The sequence below is a fragment of the Macrosteles quadrilineatus genome, unplaced genomic scaffold (genome assembly GCF_028750875.1).
Source record: "Macrosteles quadrilineatus isolate MER2022 unplaced genomic scaffold, UCM_ALF_1.0 Scaffold_24__1_contigs__length_1734639, whole genome shotgun sequence".
In the NCBI taxonomy this organism is placed as follows: Eukaryota; Metazoa; Arthropoda; class Insecta; order Hemiptera; family Cicadellidae; genus Macrosteles; species Macrosteles quadrilineatus.
Window position 1 is genome coordinate 1,531,983 of NW_026542617.1, and position 21,301 is coordinate 1,553,283.

The following is a 21,301-nucleotide window of genomic DNA, read 5'->3' on the forward strand; positions in this document are numbered from 1 at the left end:
GTCATTTTTAGACTAGAAACGTTATATCACGTTTTTTCTGACGTTGTATAATATAAGTGATCACAGGCTATGATGGATGCAAAAGCTGCTAAACGACTTGAAGCTATCGAGAATAACCTGGTGAAAAAGTTTCATGACGCAGAATTGGAAGAGCAAAAACAACGTGAACAAAAACTTAAAGAGATATCAGTTGTATCATCTCCAACAAAAAGTCCATCCACCACAATTGTTACAAGGGATGTCCACAAACAACCGTTGACTGTCACCAAGGCAAAGCAACTAGAAAATGTCAAAAATAGACTTCAACAACAATTTGCTAACGTACACATTTTAGAAAGAGAGGAACAACGAGAAAGGGAAAAGAAATATCAAACCATTACCGATGCAATAAAAGAGAAAAAGGAAAGAGATGATTTATTAGAACAGAAGACAAAGGAGTGGTTGAAAAAACAAAAATACAATCAATTGGTTGCTCGTTTTAGACCAAGAGTATACAGTACACCAGATCGTAAACAAATTCCCTTCGATAACGAAGATGAAGTGAAAACTGAAAACGTTCAGAACAAATCAATCAGACAGTTGGTGGACTCAAATGTAATCAATTTGGGTAGTGTTGGTGCGAGATACTTACCTCGTGCAAGCGATTCACAGTTCGGTATTTATTATGATGTGTCGGGTGAACGCTTGAAAATTGGATCAGAACCAATCACCTTTAATTACGATGATATAGCGATGTCAGGTAAAAGTTTTGTCGGCAGTGATGGTCTTTGGAAACTCTTGACCAATAAAGGTTTTGTTAAGTCTGACGAGTACTCATCTGACGATTGGAATTCATACAAGGAAATTCTGTTGACATCCAACTCGTTGTATCAAAAGAACGACCCCTCGACTAGACGACCGAAATCAAGTCAGGGTCAAAAGTGGAAACAGATGATCAAACCCATTTGGGACGAGATAAATAAGACCGCAACCCCAACTACATCAACGCCCACAGAGACAGTTGGGTCTGGGTTGAAACGGTACGATGACAAAACACCAATCGAATATCGGTACATAAAGGATTTAAACGAATTGATCAGTCGGCTCAATTTCATACACGCTGAGGAGGCTGCTGGAAACAATAACTTTCACAACGAGAAGCTATCAGTCGTGAAATTCATATACGACCGCATGCAGGAGCTAATCGAACGACCAAACGGATTGAAGTATCTCATACGCTGTCTGTCAGCGTTACCTGAACACGCTATTCAAGGATCGGGGTTGTTGAACAACTTAATCAACAGTTTACCGTTTGAGCTACACGCTCCACGTAGTTGGAATCTTGATACATACAATTATTGCGGACCTGGTACAAAGCTATCTGATCGCCTGGCTCGTGGTGACAAAGGAGTTAACCCCTTAGACGAGGCATGCAAGAAACATGACATGTGGTATCGGGATCATAGGCGTGCCGAAGACCGATGGGTGGCAGATAAGAAATTGCAAGACGCCGCTTGGAATAGGGTCACGTCTTCTGACGCCGATCTAAACGAACGCGCTGTCGCACTCGGTACCACCGGCGCAATGTGGATGAAACGCAAACTCGGTCTCGGGCTAGGAACGTCTGTATGTATATAAGTGAGAGAAAGAGTACAATGGAAAACGCATGGACGATTCTTTCTCGGGAAGCGAAAGCACCTAAGGGCGTTCTCACAGACGAGTTTGTTATGAAGTACGCTAAGGAGCTCGACTGGGGTCTCCTATCCGAAAACTACGATTTCAGCATCGACATGTTACGCACGTATTTCCATCGCGTAAACTGGTATGCCGTACTGAAGAGGACAAAGTTCGATGAGAGCTTCCTCCGGGAAATGGCTATCAACTTTAACGAGTGCTGGTATGTGGTCAGCAAATATCAAACACTGTCTGAATCATTCATACACGATTTTGCAGGCAACGTAGATTGGTACTACATCATAAAGTATCAAAACGTGTCCAAGGAATTCCTCGAAGAACACGAACGTAATCACGGATTTAATACACGGCTCTTGAGTTCGCTACTGAGCATGAGGCCTAAAGAGTAAAATCGTAATGTTAACATAGTATATTTTTTTCGACCTATATTAAGTAACCAACACAAATGGATGCTACATACAATCAGTTTTCAAGCGGTGTGGTGAAGAGCGAATACCGCTCTGTCATGCCGGTGTCTGAACTCAATTTCAACACTCCAAATAATTACACGGTTTTTAAACTCGATCACGGCGACACATTTTACGATTCAGGAATACAATTTCACATTTGTGGTAAAGTCGTAAAGAAAGATGGGGCTGTTTATGCCGATAAAACAAACATTAAACTCGTCGACAATTTCGTACCGTTTCTGTTTACTCGAATCGAACTCAAGAAACACAACACCACAATCGACACTGTCGACTATCCTGGTGTCACAAGCACAGTCAAGGGAATCCTCAACTATTCCAGTTCGAACAAAAACTCTCTAGGAAATTGCGGTTTCGTATCAACGTTCACTGGTGGAGGAAATTTTGAAGTTATCGGTACCCTTGCCCACCTCGGTCTCGGCTTCTTTGATCATCTACGTTATCCTATGTACAAAGGTGGATTCGAAGTCGTGTTCACCCGTGCTGAAGATAACGATGCACTATTCGTTTGGAAAGGATCAGCCACAACAGACACGATACCGGATGAGGGAAAAGTCGAAATCAAATCTTTCGTTCTTCGAGTTCCGTTGGTCGAGTATACAGCCACCAGCAAGATTCAATTGATCGATGGGTTGACCCGTTTGAGTGATCACAGTAAATTGGTATACAACTATTACCAGTGGCAGTGTATTGAAAAGAAAGGTGTTTTCGGGGCCTCGTTCAACTTCGATATCACAAACGTATATAGAAATGTATACAACCCGAAATTTGTCATTGTGGGGTTGCAAACTAGACGTTGGAATGACCAGAAGAAAATTCCCTCCCGTTTTGACAGTTGCAACATAAAAAATGTCGCTGTGAAAATCAACGGAGAACGTTATCCTCAAGAAATGCAAAACATACACATCACTGAAGGCAAATGGAGACTGTTGTACGAACAGTTGGTCAGATATCGTCTGGTGAACTTTGGAGACACCAATGTGTTCGTATCTCCTTCAGAGTTCAAGAATGACTATCCACTGTTGGTGATAGACACTCATCTCCACCCAATGAGCACAGATCGCTCGAGAAGTGACATCCAGATTGAGTTAGATTTCGTAAATGCTATCGCGACCGCGCAAGCCGATGCCGGAACAACAGCATACGTAGTCGTGGTCTCTGAAACTGGATTCAGTTATGACATTTCAAGAAACATCATTAGACAACTGTAAACAATTTCTAGGAGATCAATGTAAGAAAATAAAAAACAAAAAAAATATTATTTTTGTCCCAGAGTGATGAGGTAAGGGCTGAATTTGTCCCCATAAGGTCTATATTAAACCCCAGCACAGGACAAACATACATACTCCATGTGTGGGGTTGGAGGACACCTCCGGATTTTGTGGAGAGGTATTCCCATAAGAGCCCATATTGGATCCCGGAGTAGGACACAGATATATATACTACTAGGGAAAGTGGTGGTGGGTCTTCGTTACCTCCCGATTTTGACTCCCATAAGAGTCTATATTGGATCCCGGAGTAGGACAGACATACTACTTGTCACCACGAGCCAGCCAAGCTTAAAAATAGGCAAATCTCTAGTCTACTGGGGGCTGGTCCAGAACCGGCTTTTCGATGAGTGGAAGAGTAAACAGATGAGAATCCCTGGTCGGTCGGGGTTGATCCAGAACCGGCTTTTCCCTACTACTGATATATATGTGTAGTAGTATATATGTATGTACTATATATATATGTATGGACTCCGAAACCACTTGACAGATTGTAATAAAACTTTCAGGCATTATTTAAGCATTATTCAAGGATGGTTTGTGTAAAGTTTGGTGCACATCCGTCAAAAGGGCTCCCTCCAGTGGCTATGGAGTTTATAGTTAATACTTAGCGGATTACTAAAAGTTTATCTACATACAGCAGATCTATGGAACACGTTATTCTCTTTAGCGTTCTCTTGGAGTTGTGAGGTAGTACTCTTTGGTATGGCTGCTAGTCAGTCATAAATAAATGTAAATATGTAACGAATTATGTAAGCCGAAACATGTGGTTAGTCAAAGCCAACCAAGTGCAAAGAGAGCGAGACAGAATATCGCCTCCGGTCTTCCTGATGCAGGTAATTGAAGCAATTCTGTGTATGAGGAAGAGAACGGAATCGGGAAAACAGTGTGTGAATCGGTCAGTATGCAACTATTGCGATGGTGAATGATGTAATGATTCTTCATTAATCTGGGTGCTATGTAATCGAATAACGTTATACGCTCAAAACTAATAGGGTATCGAGAATTCACCCAACTTCAGAAGGCTACTTTTAAACTCATTTGACTGACACAGTAAAACATAAATATTTGCAATCCTAAAAAATATGGTAACCCAATCCAGCCTCTTCCTCAAATTTGAGAATTGGTGGTTATATTTTAAAGATTTGCTTTATCCAGTAATAGGGTTCGTTGCTAACACTAAACTTGAGGATACAAGGCTAACGGTGTTTATTATATAAAAATGTTTAGTAAATATGTAAACCATCCAATTGATAACTAACAGCGTACGCATGTACTCGTCCTTCAATTAATACACAATTATCATGATCTTATGACGAATATGATGCAATGAAATATGATCTTAATGTTTAAATTACTTAACTGATAGTTTATCATATTTTAAACCACAAGAATAGTTTTAGCCCTAAAACTTGTAATAGCAAACCATTACCATCAACTCCACAAAAACATAGCAAAAGATGAAAGATTGGTTTTGAAAATTATGGTTTGTTAATTGTTATGATGATTCTGATCACGGCTGTTCAGTCGTGTTCAAGAGTAAATTAATATCCTAAAAACTAGGAAGCCTGTTGGTTATGTTCATCATCTGTTATTCTACAGCATCATGATTCAAGTTGTTTATTTCAGTTCATCGTCTGCTATGTAGGCTACAGCCATAGATGAAACTATACCTAGATAAAACATACAGCGCACACACAATGAACCCCTATATTATACATTGTAATGAATGTTAACCATTATTCTGTTCGTCGAACTAACAGCATGACACCCACACGCATGTTCAGAGAACAGCTGTATCAGAGGTCTACTGTGAGATACTTCTCACGTCTAGTGTGACTCGTCAAGATGAAAGTATTCGAATCGCACGTCTATGTTTTTAGTTTCAAACTATAATTAATATCATTAGTACACATTCAATGTGTTAATTCAGACATTTTTCTAGTAATATTCTATTATCTTTATATAAAAGAATGCCTTTCAGTGAATACTATGGACTTTCGATACATTGTGTAAAGTAACTTGCACAATAAAATACTGTAACTAGGATTGCTAATCTGTAACACACGATATCATAGCTGTTATGAAAAAGTGCAATTACGTTACATTGTATTACAAAATATTCTCCTGATTGATTTCATTCAGCTGTCTGGCATAGTAGAATTTATTATGTTAACAAAGTGAACTTACCAGAGTTTAACCTATGGTTGTTCTTTAAAATAAAATTCTAAAATACTATAGTCTGTACAATTGGTGTATTTAACACACTACAAATTGTTCCAAAGTTTTATCAAACAAATGGTAGATTAAAATTTGAACAATAGTTTTATCATGCTATGTGTGATAGAACTAAATATAGTACATTCAAATAAATTCATGTGTATGTAACTGAGCAAATAAATATGTTTTTTCCGATTGAATAGTATTATTTGTTTTACATCCTTAGTACTAAAATCAACTTGACAAAGGGTATTTGGGATTTTTAACATAAAATATTCCCGAGCCAACAAAATTTAAGTTTTACTAAGTATATGACAAGTTTGATATAATGTATAATCTGTCAACATAACTCATTCAGTGGCTTTTAAGCGAAAAGTGAAAGTCCAGTTAATTTGTCACTTTAGTTGGAATCCGGAAATTCTATCAGGTGTCGCAGCCTACTGAGCAGACAGTAGGTCAGTCGTAAATAAGTGCGAAGGAAAACTTAACTCAGAAATACTGAATGCATTAAGAAGATTTGGAAACCTAAACTTTTATGTATGTGGATTCTATTAGTGATGTCAGATAATAACTTAAACCATAGATGGTTTAGACGTGTGTACTGTATAATCTATGCATAAACGTCCAATCAAACAATGCTATTTTAATATTACTTTAGCAGTAATCAAGAGTACATACTCAACAGCCTTGTGAATAAAATAATAAACGCAGTTATGAATGATATAAAAGAGTCGTGAACAATGAAGAAATAATGAAGCTCTGACGCAATTGAGATAGACATTTCACTTGTTGCATGACCTGCAGAAACAATATTTGATATGGTATTTTCAGATTAAAGCAAATAGAACAACAATATTGAAATAAAATTGTTCTTTGGTTATAGTAACTTTAGTTTGCATTTCAGGCCAGTAAAATTAGTTTAAAAAATTGGCTGTGCCTGGAAATTATTTCCGGAAAGCTGGAAATTGTTTTATATGTCTATTTCATATTTTTCTATTTTCAATGAAAATCTGGAGGTACTGCTGACTGCATACTATGGGCTCATTTATCCCCACTTAGCATACGCCGTTCCTATTTGGGGATGTGAGTGCCAGCAGACCAACATTTTGTTTAAACTTCAAAAAATGGCTATGAGGACTATTTTCTCTTTGCAGAAGCGTAAATCATGCCGTAAATATTTTGCTCATTCAAAAATTTTGACATTTCCATCCATTTATATTCTTGAATCCTTAACATTTGTAAAACAAGAACTTGCTCAATTTAACGTTTCTGTCAAAAACCACTACACTTTGCGAAACTCACACACATTACCAATACCTAAACATTCTACGACATTTTTCAAAAGACACTTACAGTACAATGGAATAAAACTTTTCAATTCTCTTCCACTTTCTCTTAAGCTAGAACCAAACCTTCAAAAATTTAAAAAACGATTAAAATCTCTTTTGATAAATTTTACCTCTTACAGCGTCCAGGAATTCATAAATCATATCAGCTCTAGGAATGCCATTGTAAATGTTGATTTATAAGTCTTTGATGCAATTTGTAGTATAATGTAAGCCATTTTGTAAATACTTGTATATATTGTAGATCTATGTAAGGCATCTTTTAAAAATAATGTGACTTAGCTAATGCAACTCGTTTTGTTAAAATTTTGGCTAAATAAATGATTTGATTTGATTTGATTTGATTCATATAGAAGTAAAAGGATTTGAAGTTTGTCCCATTTTCCCAGGTAAACTTCTGACCTGGGACCACACAAACATTTAAATCTAGGTTTATTTGTTAGTTTTCGCTAAAACGTCAAAAGACTATCCATCCTACAGAAAAACACATCGTAAATGAATTGTAGAGCACAACATTTCGCATCCATTGAGCATCTGGTGATGAAAATCGAACCAATAATAACTGGTTTATCGTCATTTAAACAAAGTTATTTTAATAACTGGCCTATTTCCAAAGAGACAATATTTTTTTCATTATATATGTTCAGATACCTAAAATTGTTATTACAAACGGTTTCATAACTTTTGAGTTTTGTTTCGATTTCAGTTTAGACGGCTTTGAAAAATATTAGGCCTTCCCAAAAATAATTAAAAAACTTAACAGAAAGTAATTAATCATTAAGTAAGTAAGTATTGCATTAGTGATTGCCTTATTTGTTACACTATACCTTGTTGTTTGTTTTGTTGCCTTGTTGTAGAGCGATAACTTTGTTTCTAAACACAGTTAGTAGTTATCATTGGGCTGTGATTAGTTAATGACCCTTTCTTACGAGAGGTATCGATATTTTATTTTATTTTGTTAATTACAATATAGTTATACCACAGACATTGTCTGTGGTTATACGACTAGGACTTATAGACTACTATGAAATGTTCACAAGGTATGACAAGAACTTTTTTGTTGTTTCTGAGGTCATAAGTTCAATAGGCAAACGTCTCTAAGGGCCATTTGTCATGTTGTCTGTTGGGTTGCCTCACTGTCCCATTGCTATATACAACCAGCACTGAGGCCTATCTTACCGTACGTCTCGTCCTGCAGAATTACGACCATTAGTGTATTCAAATTGCCAATAAGTACTCGTCGCAGTGCCAGGTCATAAATAGCCTGTGATGCAACCATGCTTGAAGCTCCAAGACATTTCCCAGTTGCCCAGTTTAGACGAATTGCATTACTTAGTTTGATAGTTTTGATTAATTTTTTGAATGCATTGCAGAATATTTACGAGTAGAGTTTATAATCTTAATTTAGTTCGTTATGGGTTAATTTTAAACGGTCATGTTATTTGGCCGTTTTAGGATTTTTTTATCTTCCGAAGATGTTTGGGTCACATGGATAAATTTGTGAAAAGCAACAGTACGTTATTTGGAATTGTAGTATACTATAACTATATACTTAGCTAACCTGCAACTTAACATTAAGCTCGTACGTACCGTAAGTACACCGTACCGTAAGTACGTACGTCTATTTATAGATTTCTATTTCTGCAATCATCAACCTGTCCAAGACATCAGCTTATCGACATCCAAACTTTTTCAACGTGTAGCTTTTAGAGGTAATTAATTGTTCTTTAAGGATTCAGAAATACTGTAGTTATCGCTGCATTAATATAATATATGCTCTATATTTGCATTTAATTTACTTACATAGGCTATCGAATTTGATAGATTTTCACCAATGATAATTGTAGCGAACTAAAGGTATAGGCCTAACGCTGAGTTAAAAAAATGCAATATAAACGTTGGAAGTTCACCTGCTATAAATGGCAGATCAATCTAAAAGATTAAGAAGGTAAATGTTCTCACAACGTTTTGAATCCCAAGCAAACCAACCACTGTACTGTATATATTTAACTTACTAGCAGTTTATTTATAGTGTACTCACAGAGAAAAGTGTACTATAGATTAATTTCTCAATTGATCAGCTGTACTTCAAGTTTGGTATATCGCGTCGTCATATGTTTAAACTCGTCCGCCTCAACAAGACCTCGTGGCGCAACGGTAGCGCGTCCAGCGACCACAGAATTAAAATTTTAATTCTGTGGTCGCTGAGCGCGTCTGACTCCAGATCAGAAGGTTGTGTGTTCAAATCACGTCGGGGTCAAGAATAATTTTATTTTACCTTACGATTTGTTTTAAAAATACTGTACTGAATATTTTGGATATTCATAATCCCGTCTCTATTTTTAATAATTTAATATATTCGGAGATATAAGTATTTAAGTGCAATTGTTCAAATAAAGTATTAGTTCATAGTGTAGCTTTTGTGAAACCTATTAAAGAATATGGGTGAAAGTAAAGTATGGGTAAGTAAAGCCAATAATCATTTAAACAATGTTTAATAATCTAATAGGGAATGTTGCTCGAAGTCAACAGTCCCGGAAGATCAAATAATCTATACCTGTGCCGCTAGGTCAAAAACTACAATGTTTGCAGTGTCTGTAGATCAAAAGTCCCAGTAAGTCAAATAATACAGTCCGAGCTAAAAACGTGGTCTATGTTAGTAGTGGCAATATACGGGTATGACATCACTTGGGGCGTTTTTTCCCATAAGAATAACATGGGATCATATTTTGGCCACCAAAACCAAAAATCCTTATCTTTGCCTATATATCCCTATATAATTGTCAAACCTTATTTCTTACTTATTCCCCATAAATATATTCGATATTAAGCTAAAAAAGCTATTTCTTACATTTATTGACCCTTACAAGTGTAAATGTAGAGTAGTGGCAATATGGCGGTTTTACCCCACTTTAGGCACGTTTTCCCCATAAGAATAACATGGGGATCATTTTTTAGCCACTTTTTCAAAAATCCTGATCTTTGCCTATACACCCCTATATAAATGTTCAATACCATTGTACAACTCAATTACTATTTGAAATCCACATCCATTCACATGTATATTCTCAAAATCGAGCGAGGTTTGTACGCGAACTCGGCTGTGCTCCCGGCTCATGGCGTGCTCCCTTGGATATCCTTTGCGGAAATCCATGAGTTCCGGCTACTTGGGAACCCAAGCCATTTGACATACAATAAATCACCCTTCCTTCTAATCACCTTCTCTACCAAATACATGTCTTTATACTTGGTCTTTAACAACTCCTCTGTGTAGAACCCTCCTCTGATTATATTGCCATTTTCATCTTTCAAGATATAAGTTACAGGCTTTGTATTCTTAACTTCTACTACTGTAAATAGCTCCCCTGTCCAATTTGGGGTATAACCTTTACTAAAAACATGTTTATACTTAGAAATTCTCACACTATCACCTACCTTATATCTTGGCTTCTTAACTTGCACTACTTTAGAAGTCAACCTCTCGTGCACATATTTACTATTCTTAACACTCACTTGGTTAGGCTTCATTCCTATAGATCTATGCACTTTATTATTATATTTTCGAATTAACTTTGGAAGCAAATCCAACCATTTATAACTTCCCTGAGCACTAAATTCCCTATATAACCAATTCTTTAAAGTTCTCTGAAACCTCTCCACAATTGCAGCCTTAGTTGTAGAAAAAGTGTGATAGTGATTAATATTTAAGTTTTTCATTAGTTTGCTAAAATATTGATTAAAAAATTCTTTTCCATTGTCAGATTGAATGTTTTTAACCCCCTTTGGTAGAATGGTTTTAATGGCTTCTGTAACCACCAACCCTGTCTTATTCTTTAGTGGAGCAGCATAAGCTTTTTTAGAAAATGTATCTATTAAAGTTAAAATATATTTATTGCCAGAATTCTCTCTAGCATAGTTTTGCATATCAATTAAATCTATTTGTACAGTTTCGTTTATACCTAATACTTTAAAAGACCTTCTAATGAAATTCTTTCTTGCAGGCTTATGAAGTTCGTATGCAATTTCATTCATTTTTTTATAACATCATCCTTTCCTGTAACTCTAAATACATCACCATTAGCCCCAATCAATAGATTATCTTCCATTCTTTTAAATACATAGTTTTCTGGTATATATGGTCTATTATCTATATACTTAAATCCACTCAAAGATGTGGGGTCAGCAACTAATAAATCAGGATTATATTCCATCAAATTAAAATTTTTTTCTCCATATACAAATTTTGATCCATCGTAATGCATAGATTGTGACATTAGACAAATATCATCCGAATGTTCCCCCTCTGGTAGATTTCTTATAAATTGATTTTTAGCATCCCAACAATATAGGTTTTTATTATAAGTTATAGTCTGTTCTTTTGTAACACAGTCAGTGTCATAAATGGCAGGTTTAACACGTACTAACCTTTTATTATTAAAACTCCAATAGCCTGCTTCCATTTTTGGAACTTGTGAAACATTCACAGCATCTTTACTATCTGTACCTTCCATCAAATCACTAAGTTTCTGTTTCTTAGCATTCCAAACACCATTCTCTGATTCTAAAAATTCATAATTATTATCGTCTTGTACAAATTTACCATCTTCTTTTCGTATTAAAGTCTGTTGTAAAGTGGGCACATCATTTAAACTTTTACCCTTTTCTACATTAGTAATTTTCCGTTTCTTAGCATTCCAAACACCATTCTCTGATTCTAAAAATTCATAATTATTATTGTCTTGTACAAATGTACCACCATCTTTTCGTATTAAAGTCTGTTGTAAAGTGGGCACATCATCTAAACTTTCACCCTTTTCCACATTAGTAATTTTCTGTTTTTTAGCATTCCAATTTTTATTCTTAGATTCTAAAAACTCATATTTAGTTTTACCTTGTAAAAAGACATCACCTTTTCTAGTTAATGTCTGTCCCAAAGTCGACACATCATCTACAAACTCTCCATCTTTAACATTACCAATTTTACGGTTTAAACCATTCCAACTATCGTCTTGTAAATTTAAAGTAGGTTCACTACTCATGGTTGCCGCCCTAGGTTCTGCAGGCTTATTATATGGATTATATAAACGATAAAATTTATCTATAAACATATTTTTATTTAATAAATAATTCCACTTTCTCTCAATTCCTCTATAATGGAATCTATTTCATTATCCACTCCTGAGTTACCAGCTTGGCGACTTAGCCAAAGAAGTCTTAACCTATCTACAAGCTCATTAGGATCATCCCAATAAATATAGTCTATTTTATTACCAGTCACTTGTCTCAAACCTTCACCAACAGATTTAAATAGAGGTTTAATTATACTAAGATATTTAGTATGTCTATTACTTGAAATTGGTGCACCATCTTTGTAACTCTTTAAATGTCCATTTGTAGCTTCCAAAATCTCTTTATAATTTTGCAAATCAGCCTGAGTATAGTTCTCAGGTTCTTTTAACGTTAACAATTCCCACAAACCTTTTGTTCCCTTGTAGGTTTTATTTGCAACTGTAACATCATCATTGCCAATTTCAACTTCCTTATTTCCAATAAAAAATTTATTTGCTTCTCGTCTAATACCATATGTAGTGTCTGTCATACTACTTTTACTGAGATAATTCCCTAAATAGTCTGATGCTAAAAGACCAAAATCTAATTTCTGTGGGGTGGATGTAATTTGTGGTTGTAATGGTTGTAATCTTGGTATCATTGGTATTCTAGATGGAGTCATTGGAAGAATCTCCATTCGAGGTCTCTCTGTTTTGGCGATTTTTTTTAATTCTTGTAATGGCTCTATTAAAGGTTGAAATGTTTGGAACCTCTCTTCAGCCTCTAGAAACTTGCCACGTTTTAAAGCTCTATATTTCTCTCGTATTTGATTTGCAGAGTCAACTAATTCTTGTTGAATGTTTTTCATCTTTTATTTACATTTTATTTATCACATTTGACAAAGGATTGTACTCAAACACTTTATCATGTATTATTAAACAATATGCAGATGTATTTGCTGGCACATTTTCTGCAGTTTCAATCTCTAATTTAATATCAACAATTCCTTCCTTCACTGTTTCATTCTGTCTAGAACAGTCTATCACAATTAGTGGATATTTCTTCATAAACTCAGCCCTACTAATCATAGGATCTGGGATAGTATTATAGTAAGTCTCTCTAAATCTCATAAACATCTCATAAGCTTTAGAGACATCTCCATGTTCAAAGTCGAGATTTAAATCACTATAAGGATAATATTCAGAGTTTAGAAATACTTTGAGATTTTTTAATTTACAGTGATCAAATTCATCAGTTCTTTTTCGTGCACTATTATCTCTAGCTGTTTGGAAACCAAATATGATATACCTAGGCTTCTCCAAACTGGAAGAAGTCTTTACTGACCATGTATGTCTTGTAGTATTGGGATATGATGGAAGTTCATGCAGCTCTAAACTTCTAAATGCAATTTGCAAATTTTTATTTTGCAATAACATCTTTTGTAATTGTAACTTCTCTCCATCTGATGGTATCACATGTGGCATCACCCATTGAATTGAGTTAAGTGTAATTTCGGGAATCGCATCAACAGTGCCACTGGCTGGAGCACCAGTGGTTGTTAATATACAATTTAAATCATTTTTAGATCTTTTCAACACCAATTCTTGTTTGACATTTACTAATACCTTATTAAAATCCTCAAACACACCCATTAATAGCTCTAATGGCAAACATGTACTAAACTTGCCACCTTTATGGAATTCTTTTAAATTTGTGTCAGAATCAAATGCCACATTTGACAATTTAGTAGTTTTATTGTAAGAGCTCAATATTTTCATAAGACTAGAAATTCCTGGGTTTCTTACAATGTCAATTTCTTTACCTGCAACTTCGTATCTAATTTCATCAAATAAGAATGCAAATGCATTATTTATAAAATGACCTTTATCATGATTTTCAATTTCTCCCTTAATATACAGATAACTCCTACATGGGAGAGTTAGCAAATCTTGATTATTAATACATATTCGAATTTCATCAGAATTATTTATTGCCAAAGTGTTGTGGGGAACATAGGAGTGATTTGTAATTTTAACCACACTATCGTCGAATTGGGATTTCCCTGTAACGTCTAGAAAATCTTCCATTTTTATTAATAAAAAATTTTAACTTTAGTCCTATTGACTTTAGGAACCTAGCATTTTGTACACTTATAGATAAATTCTTATAAATTCTCATATCTTTTTTATATGACAAGTAATTGTAGTTTCTTCTCCGTTAAAGTCAATTGCCTTGTCATGCTGATCGGCAAATGTGATGCTGACCACATCTAAACTTCTCTTATTTACAGGAAAATATATAATATTTCTTGGAACTTCAATAATTTTGTAGCCAGGAGGAGCTTCTGGATAAAAGCTATGTATGGTGTGTGATTTGTTGCCATTTAAATAGGACCCGTTTGCAATATTACATTTTACTCTAATCACATTTACATTATTAATTTTTATTTTATTTGTAGATTCAAACTGAACACCAGGAGTAGAAACACCTTTAAATCCCAATAAAACAGACCCTAAACATGGTTTTGTAAAATCAAACACTTGGCTAGAAAGTAATGTCGCTTTCATAGTTTTATTATTAGCTGTAAGGAAAAAGTCTGGGATTTGCTTTTGAATTTCCTTTGCAAGCTCAACCACCTCATATGTACCTTCAGAAATTTCTATTGTAACTGGAGCATTGTGGTCATAATAGAAAACATCATCACCTTCTCCAATGGTTAATTTGTTGCCCTTAAGTTGATTTAATTTTGGAATAAGCCCTTTGAATAAAAGTTTGGATTTAGTATTAATTAATGCTTCTCCATTTTTATCTATTATAACTTTAAGTTTACCATTTAATAACTGGTTTAAATCATCAACTAAGATCTCTCCCTTTGGTAATGTTTTTTTCTCTACTTTGTAATATGTTAAAGTATTTAGAGGTTTTTTAACATTAAATATAGAATTATAACTTTGAAAATCTACCAATCCAATTACATAATCATCATTTAATTCTATGGGAGGAAAGAACACTGACTTTAGCTCTGGCTCTGTACCCGAAAATGTTATAGTAAATGAATCCATTTTTATAAAGAAATATTTTTTATGAATGATAAACATAAAATTCCACAAATAGAACTATTTAAATCTTGTATTTGATCGGTTGTATAGTATATTTTATATCCCTCAAAATATTTAATTACTTCTTTTGGAGGTTGGATTCCAAATGGGTCAAAATAAATTACAATATCTTTATTTTTACGATATGCTGTCCAATGTGTGCCAGATGAACTATCTAAATTAACTATTCCGCACTCTTTTACTCTTGGTGTTAGATTTTTTAGCTCGTTTTTTAGGTAAACCCCTCTGAAGTGAGGCACGTCTTTTGCGGCCTCTAACAGCTGGTAGTTGTCCATCTTTTTTATTAAATTTTAATCCCATTCCCATTTTTGCTTTTGCCTTCATCAAATTTGTTACGGCATAAGCTGCTGCTTTTTCAGCGAGACTTGCATCATTGGCTGTAACTCTAGTCCAAGCTAAGTCTGCTAATCTCATGTCTGCTTTGTTCCGAGCAGCAGTATCGGGATTATTCATGTAGAATATGTCATGCTCTTTACAATAAGAGTCTAGTTTATTTTTTGGAGGTACATTTTTAGCTAGATTCTCACGTATATTCGTTCCAGGTCCACAGTACCGATATGATGGTATGTGAAGTGGGAATGGAAGGTTATTTATAAGAGTATTCAATAACCCTCGACCCCTGTAAGGCTTTAGGAATAAACCTTTGCCCTTTTTACATGTTTTCTTATTAACATTTTTTACCATTTTTATTATATAAAAAATGTCTTTTATTCAACAAAAACACAAATTTAAAATAGTACATACTAAGGAAAATATACCAAAGAAGTTGGGTCTATTTCCTAGCAATATTAGATGTGTTATTTGCGGTCCAAGTGGAAGTGGGAAGACGGTTGTAATTTATAACTTAATTGTAAGAAAGGAAGGATTAAAATTTACAAACTTATATTTAATATCTAAATCTTTAGAACAAGAAAAATAAAAAAAAATAATTGAAATATTTAGTTTGTGTGACGAAGTGAAATTACACACGTTTACTGACTGTGAAATCACACCAAATGATGTAAAATCACAGTCAGTTGTTGTATTTGATGACATAAATAGTCCAAATATTACACAATTTTTCTCAATGGGTCGACATAAAAATATTAACTGTTTTTACTTGTGTCAATCTTACAGCAAAGTACACAAACATTTACGTGATAATGTAAATTTCCTAATATTATTCAAACAAGATGATTTAAATTTAAAACATGTATATCACAATCATGTTGGTAATGACTTTTCATTTGACCAATTTAAACATCTCTGTCATCAATGTTGGGATAAAACTAAATATGGTTTTATTGTAATAGACAAAGAAAGATCAAAGAATAATGGCAAATATAGGTTTATGTTTGATCAATTCTATCAAGAGGGTGGTAAGGGTAAATAAATAAAAGACTGGAGTTTTTTAACATTTGCATTTATTATATATCTACACATACAATTTATGTTTGATCAATTTTATAGTGACCAAGCGCAAGCGTATTGATGCCATCTTCTAGAATAAACCTCTTGTCATCGTCAAAGGATAATACTTTCTTGTTCATGGTTAAGGTCTGAAGATGATGATTTGTAGATTTAATTCTTGTCACATTCTCATAGTAATCTTGCCCAGTTGCAAGACAGTTCAAATAATGTTGATGTCTTAGGAGATGTTTAACTGTGGCACCATCAGCTCCTTTAGCTTTCTTCACCTCTAAAGCTTGCTTGTCTTCTTCATATAACCATTTTAGAGGAATGCAAGAGTATAACTTTGGTCTTAAACCACAATATTCATACATAATATGACCATCCAATTCGTCTTTAAACTTTCCAGTGACTTTTTTATTTTTATCAGAGTATAAGAAATGGTCTTTACTATATCCAGAGGTATCAAAATAGTGCAAGTCACATTCTATTTCCTTGTAAAAGTCCTCTGTAACTATAGCATACATTAAAGAATCTGTATCTGTCATTAGAAATCTTTTATTCTTAAATTTTGACATATAATTATAGTGGAAATCATACATTATTACTTTACTAATATCCAAAATGGCCATTCCCAAATATATTGGTTTATTAAACTTTACAACTAATTTATTTAAATGTATAGCATGTAAATTGTTATCAAACTTTTTGCTACAATCAAACCTTGGATTAGTGACATATTTTGTTAATAGAGACTCATCCTTGAGATAAATGTCACGAAACTTGCGTTGATTCATGATTGTTCGACCAAAGAGACTATTATTTAACAATTTGTAAAAGTCTTTTTCAAAATCAGTTTTAGCCCATTTTCGTTTTTCAATATTAAAATTAATATAGGGTGCAAGCCATTTAGACTGTCTAAATTTTAAAATTCTGTGGTATTTTGTAACAACCAAACCCAATTCCTCATATTTTTGTAATGCTTTATAATGTAAAATATATTTAGTTTTGTCATTTAAATTTGGTATTAATTTGCCATTCATTTTCTCAGGTGCTAATGGATAGTCATTATGTAAATCATGTAAGCTTTTATCATATTTTAAATCAACTTCTAAAATGTATCCAAACTCATCATTTTGATTATTTTTGTATATTTTGTAGTCTATCTCATTAGTCCAACGAAATCCATCCACAGGCAGTGGCTCGCACAATGCTGTAGAGTATAGTGAGTTACAGTCTAAATATATTAAATAGACACTCTCTTGATTGGGATCATAGTGTTCACCCATATATCTATTATTTGCTTTAGCGTAACGTGTGGAAATCATACTGACTCCTCCTCTAATCGCACTTTCTATGAACAAATGCATGTCAATATCTTGAAATAATTGTAATTTGATACCAGTCATTCTAAGACAGGCCTCCCATGTTAATCCAGGAAGTGAATACATATGTACGGGGTCCAGTTTGTAATCCTTTAAACACAGGTCTCTAAATGTCTCAAACACATCAGCCAGTAGCAATACGTCTGTTTTAAGATATAAATCATGATATTCTTGTAAATTATTTATATTAAAATGGGTCCAGACATTTTTAGCATGTTCGTATTCGTTGGAAGGGATATGTTCTTTAGTTAGAGTGCTATAGAATGATTTAATTTGTGGTAGAGACTCTGCAAACTTATCTGGTCCCGTCATATATTCATAGGGAAATACACCTTTACGTTGTAGTAGTGGATTGTCTATGAATCTAAATGTATTTAAATTGGAAGCTAATTTGTATAATGGAAGGGACAGAAAGTTATAGGAATCCAAAAATACTAAATCATCAACTGAGAATGAAATGTACTTTTCCATATCCTTGGCTATGCAATTTAATTTACGATCTAACTTTGCATATTTTCCCAAGTGTTGCATTATTAAATGAGCATCATAATTTTTCAAGTTATGGAAGAATACTGGGATTTTCTTTGTTACTTTATAGTTTAAATTGCAATCATTGTGGGCAGCTCCACGGTATTGGCCAGATGAATGACAATGATCTCTCACCCTATCAAAATATAGAGGCTTTTCACAAATATGACAATGCGTTGAGTTTTGGAAAGATGCCTCTTGCTCTGGAGTCATTACAAGAGGAATGTATATCGCCGTTTGACTTTTAATGAAGTCATAAGTCTCAAATAACCTTTTGAAAAACACATCCATAACGTTTGCACCACTATATAACTCTTCAGAAATAATCTTAGACTCTTTCACTACAACAAATGCAAATCCAGATGGAGTATGGTTGTTAGAGTTTATAAAGCATTCAAAATCTGCATAAATCACAAATGGGGCTTTAAGTTGATATTTATAGTTTTTAAATTGTAATGTATCTTGTTTAGACATTTCCACTCGTTGGGCATCAAAGTTTTTACAATATGTTGTGTGACGTTCTAATATATCATTAGTGTAAAAATGTTGCAAACACAACTTACAAAAATGCTTCTTATGGTCATCTTTTGTTGAGTGGAACATTAACTTATCAAAATCACGAATTAAACAGTAATGTGATTTACGACCTTCTTGTAATAACAATAGATCTACATGAATATTACTATTTAGTTTGGTTGTTCTTAATGGATATATAAATTTATCATATTCAACCCCAAATACATTAATACTTATATCATTCTGTGTTTCAAATTGATCTATATCAAATATTTTCACAGGATACTTTATGTTTGTCATATTCAACTGACTTTCATAGGGTACATAATTAGAAACCCTTTCAGCATGTTCATTAGAGTTCCTTGGATGTAAAGCTGCTAAAATCGACCAAAGGAAGCATTTATTGTCAGCATTTTTAATATTTAAAACTGCATGTTTTGATTGAATACTTTTTGGTGTAGGGATATATGACTTTGGAGTTAGGGGCTTATACTTGTAAACATGCAGCTGCCAATATTTAGTATGGTCATATATCCATCCACTGCCTTGGGCTTGATATTTGTGTATGGAAGCGTCAATCTTTAAAAGTGCATTTTCAATTTGAGACTTTAAATCTCTCTTCTCAATAGTTAAGGTAGTAAGGCTTCTAAAATCTGCAATACATTCTTTTTCATTAACTAATTGCCCATTTTGATCCATTGAATATTTTATAAACTTGATTCTCCTTACTAAAGTCCATTTTATCGGCAGAGGACAAGACTGAAGAGTATTTTTAAGGTCAGCTCTAATCGATTCACCGACAAATTTAATCATTGTATATGGACATTTGATGCAAGAATTGGTGTGTCTTTTAAAATGTCCAACAACATTCATTTTACAGAAATTACAAGTCTTATGATTTTGTAATATATGTGATTTTAAAGCCGCATTATTATCACAGATTAAATTGCAAACCTTGCACAGTTTCACCTTCATTTGATGAATTACCTTGTAGTGGCGAATCAGGTTACTTTTGGTGGAGAGCAACATGGAGCAGTGTTGACAGGTGGGCCTCATGGTCCAGAATGAAATATCACCCGAATTACACTTCTATTTATAGAATTTTCGAAAATATCCAAATTTTTAAAATTTTAAAAATTGAGATTAGAAATTAAGAATTACTTCAACAGGAGGTCACCCACCCAGGACTAGACCACTAGAGACGAGAAGCCTGACCATAGGTCGGGAGCACGACCAGGAGCGTGCCATGAGCCGGGAGCGTGAGCGAGTTCGCGTACAAACCTCGCTCGATTTTGAGAATATACATGTGAATGGATGTGGATTTCAAATAGTAATTGAGTTGTACAATGGTATTGAACATTAATATAGGGGTGTATAGGCAAAGATCAGGATTTTTTGAAAAAGTGGCTAAAAAATGATCCCCATGTTATTCTTATGGGGAAAACGTGCCCCAAGTGGGGTAAAACCGCCATATTGCCACTACTCTACATTTACACTTGTAAGGGTCAATAAATGTAAGAAATAGCTTTTTTAGCTTAATATCGAATATATTTATGGGGAATAAGTAAGAAATAAGGTTTGACAATTATATAGGGATATATAGGCAAAGATCAGGATTTTTGGTTTTGGTAGCCAAAAAATGATCCCATGTTATTCTTATGGGAAAAAACGCCCCAAGTGATGTCATACCCGTATATTGCCACTACTTATGTTAAAGCAATTGACTAAATGAATAGAATTTGACCTAATGCAACAGCAGTTTTGATATGACGAAATACGGTAAAATACAAGTCCAGTTTCGCTGAGTCAACAGTGCCGGAAGATCAAAAGCAATAAACGTGAACGTAGATTCAGTGTAAAGTAGACCTCCTGCAACGCTTACTACACCAACAAAACTCGCTTTTAGTTACTTCGTGTTTTGTCATAATTAGAATAGAGCTAAAATTATCATATTTGGTACATAGCTTATCTATTAATGCTTCTTGCCAACTGTTTGGTCAACACTGTAAATAGGTATAGTTTATGTAATAAAAAGCCTTTCGTCAAAATTTGTGGCATGAAATACACGCAAGGAATATCTGAAAATTTCTGGTTATTATATACGTTTGTAAAAGGAGATCCATTTAATTTTAGAACTATTTTATGAGTTATAATGTAGTCTACACATAAACTGTGTAAATGTATTACGCCTCGGAAGGGTTGAAACCTGTCCAACTATCATATATATTACTAGCTGTAACCCGCGGGCTTTGCCCCGTTTAACTTCTTAATTTTCAAGATTATCTCGTTCGCATGGCTCAATCACGTCCTGGTTGGAGCTCGTTCGCTACGCTCACTCAC

The 21,301-nt window shown here is 34.2% G+C and overlaps 2 protein-coding genes across 2 annotated transcripts in view; one reads left to right on the forward strand and one right to left on the reverse strand.

Moving 5' to 3' along the window:
• LOC129005583 (uncharacterized) overlaps window positions 1-21,301 on the reverse strand; it is a 124,983-nt gene that overhangs the window by 94,606 nt on the left and 9,076 nt on the right. The gene's annotated exons all lie outside the window — the stretch shown is intronic.
• LOC129005600 (uncharacterized) lies at window positions 2,120-3,352 on the forward strand. Its single transcript, XM_054434548.1, has one exon. It carries the CDS (start codon window positions 2,120-2,122, stop codon window positions 3,350-3,352), a length of 1,233 nt encoding a protein of 410 aa, XP_054290523.1.

What these genes read in the sequence shown, in the direction of transcription:
- LOC129005600 (XM_054434548.1), top strand. Translation starts at nt 2,120, where the DNA reads ATGGATGCTACATACAATCAGTTTTCAAGCGGTGTGGTGAAGAGCGAA.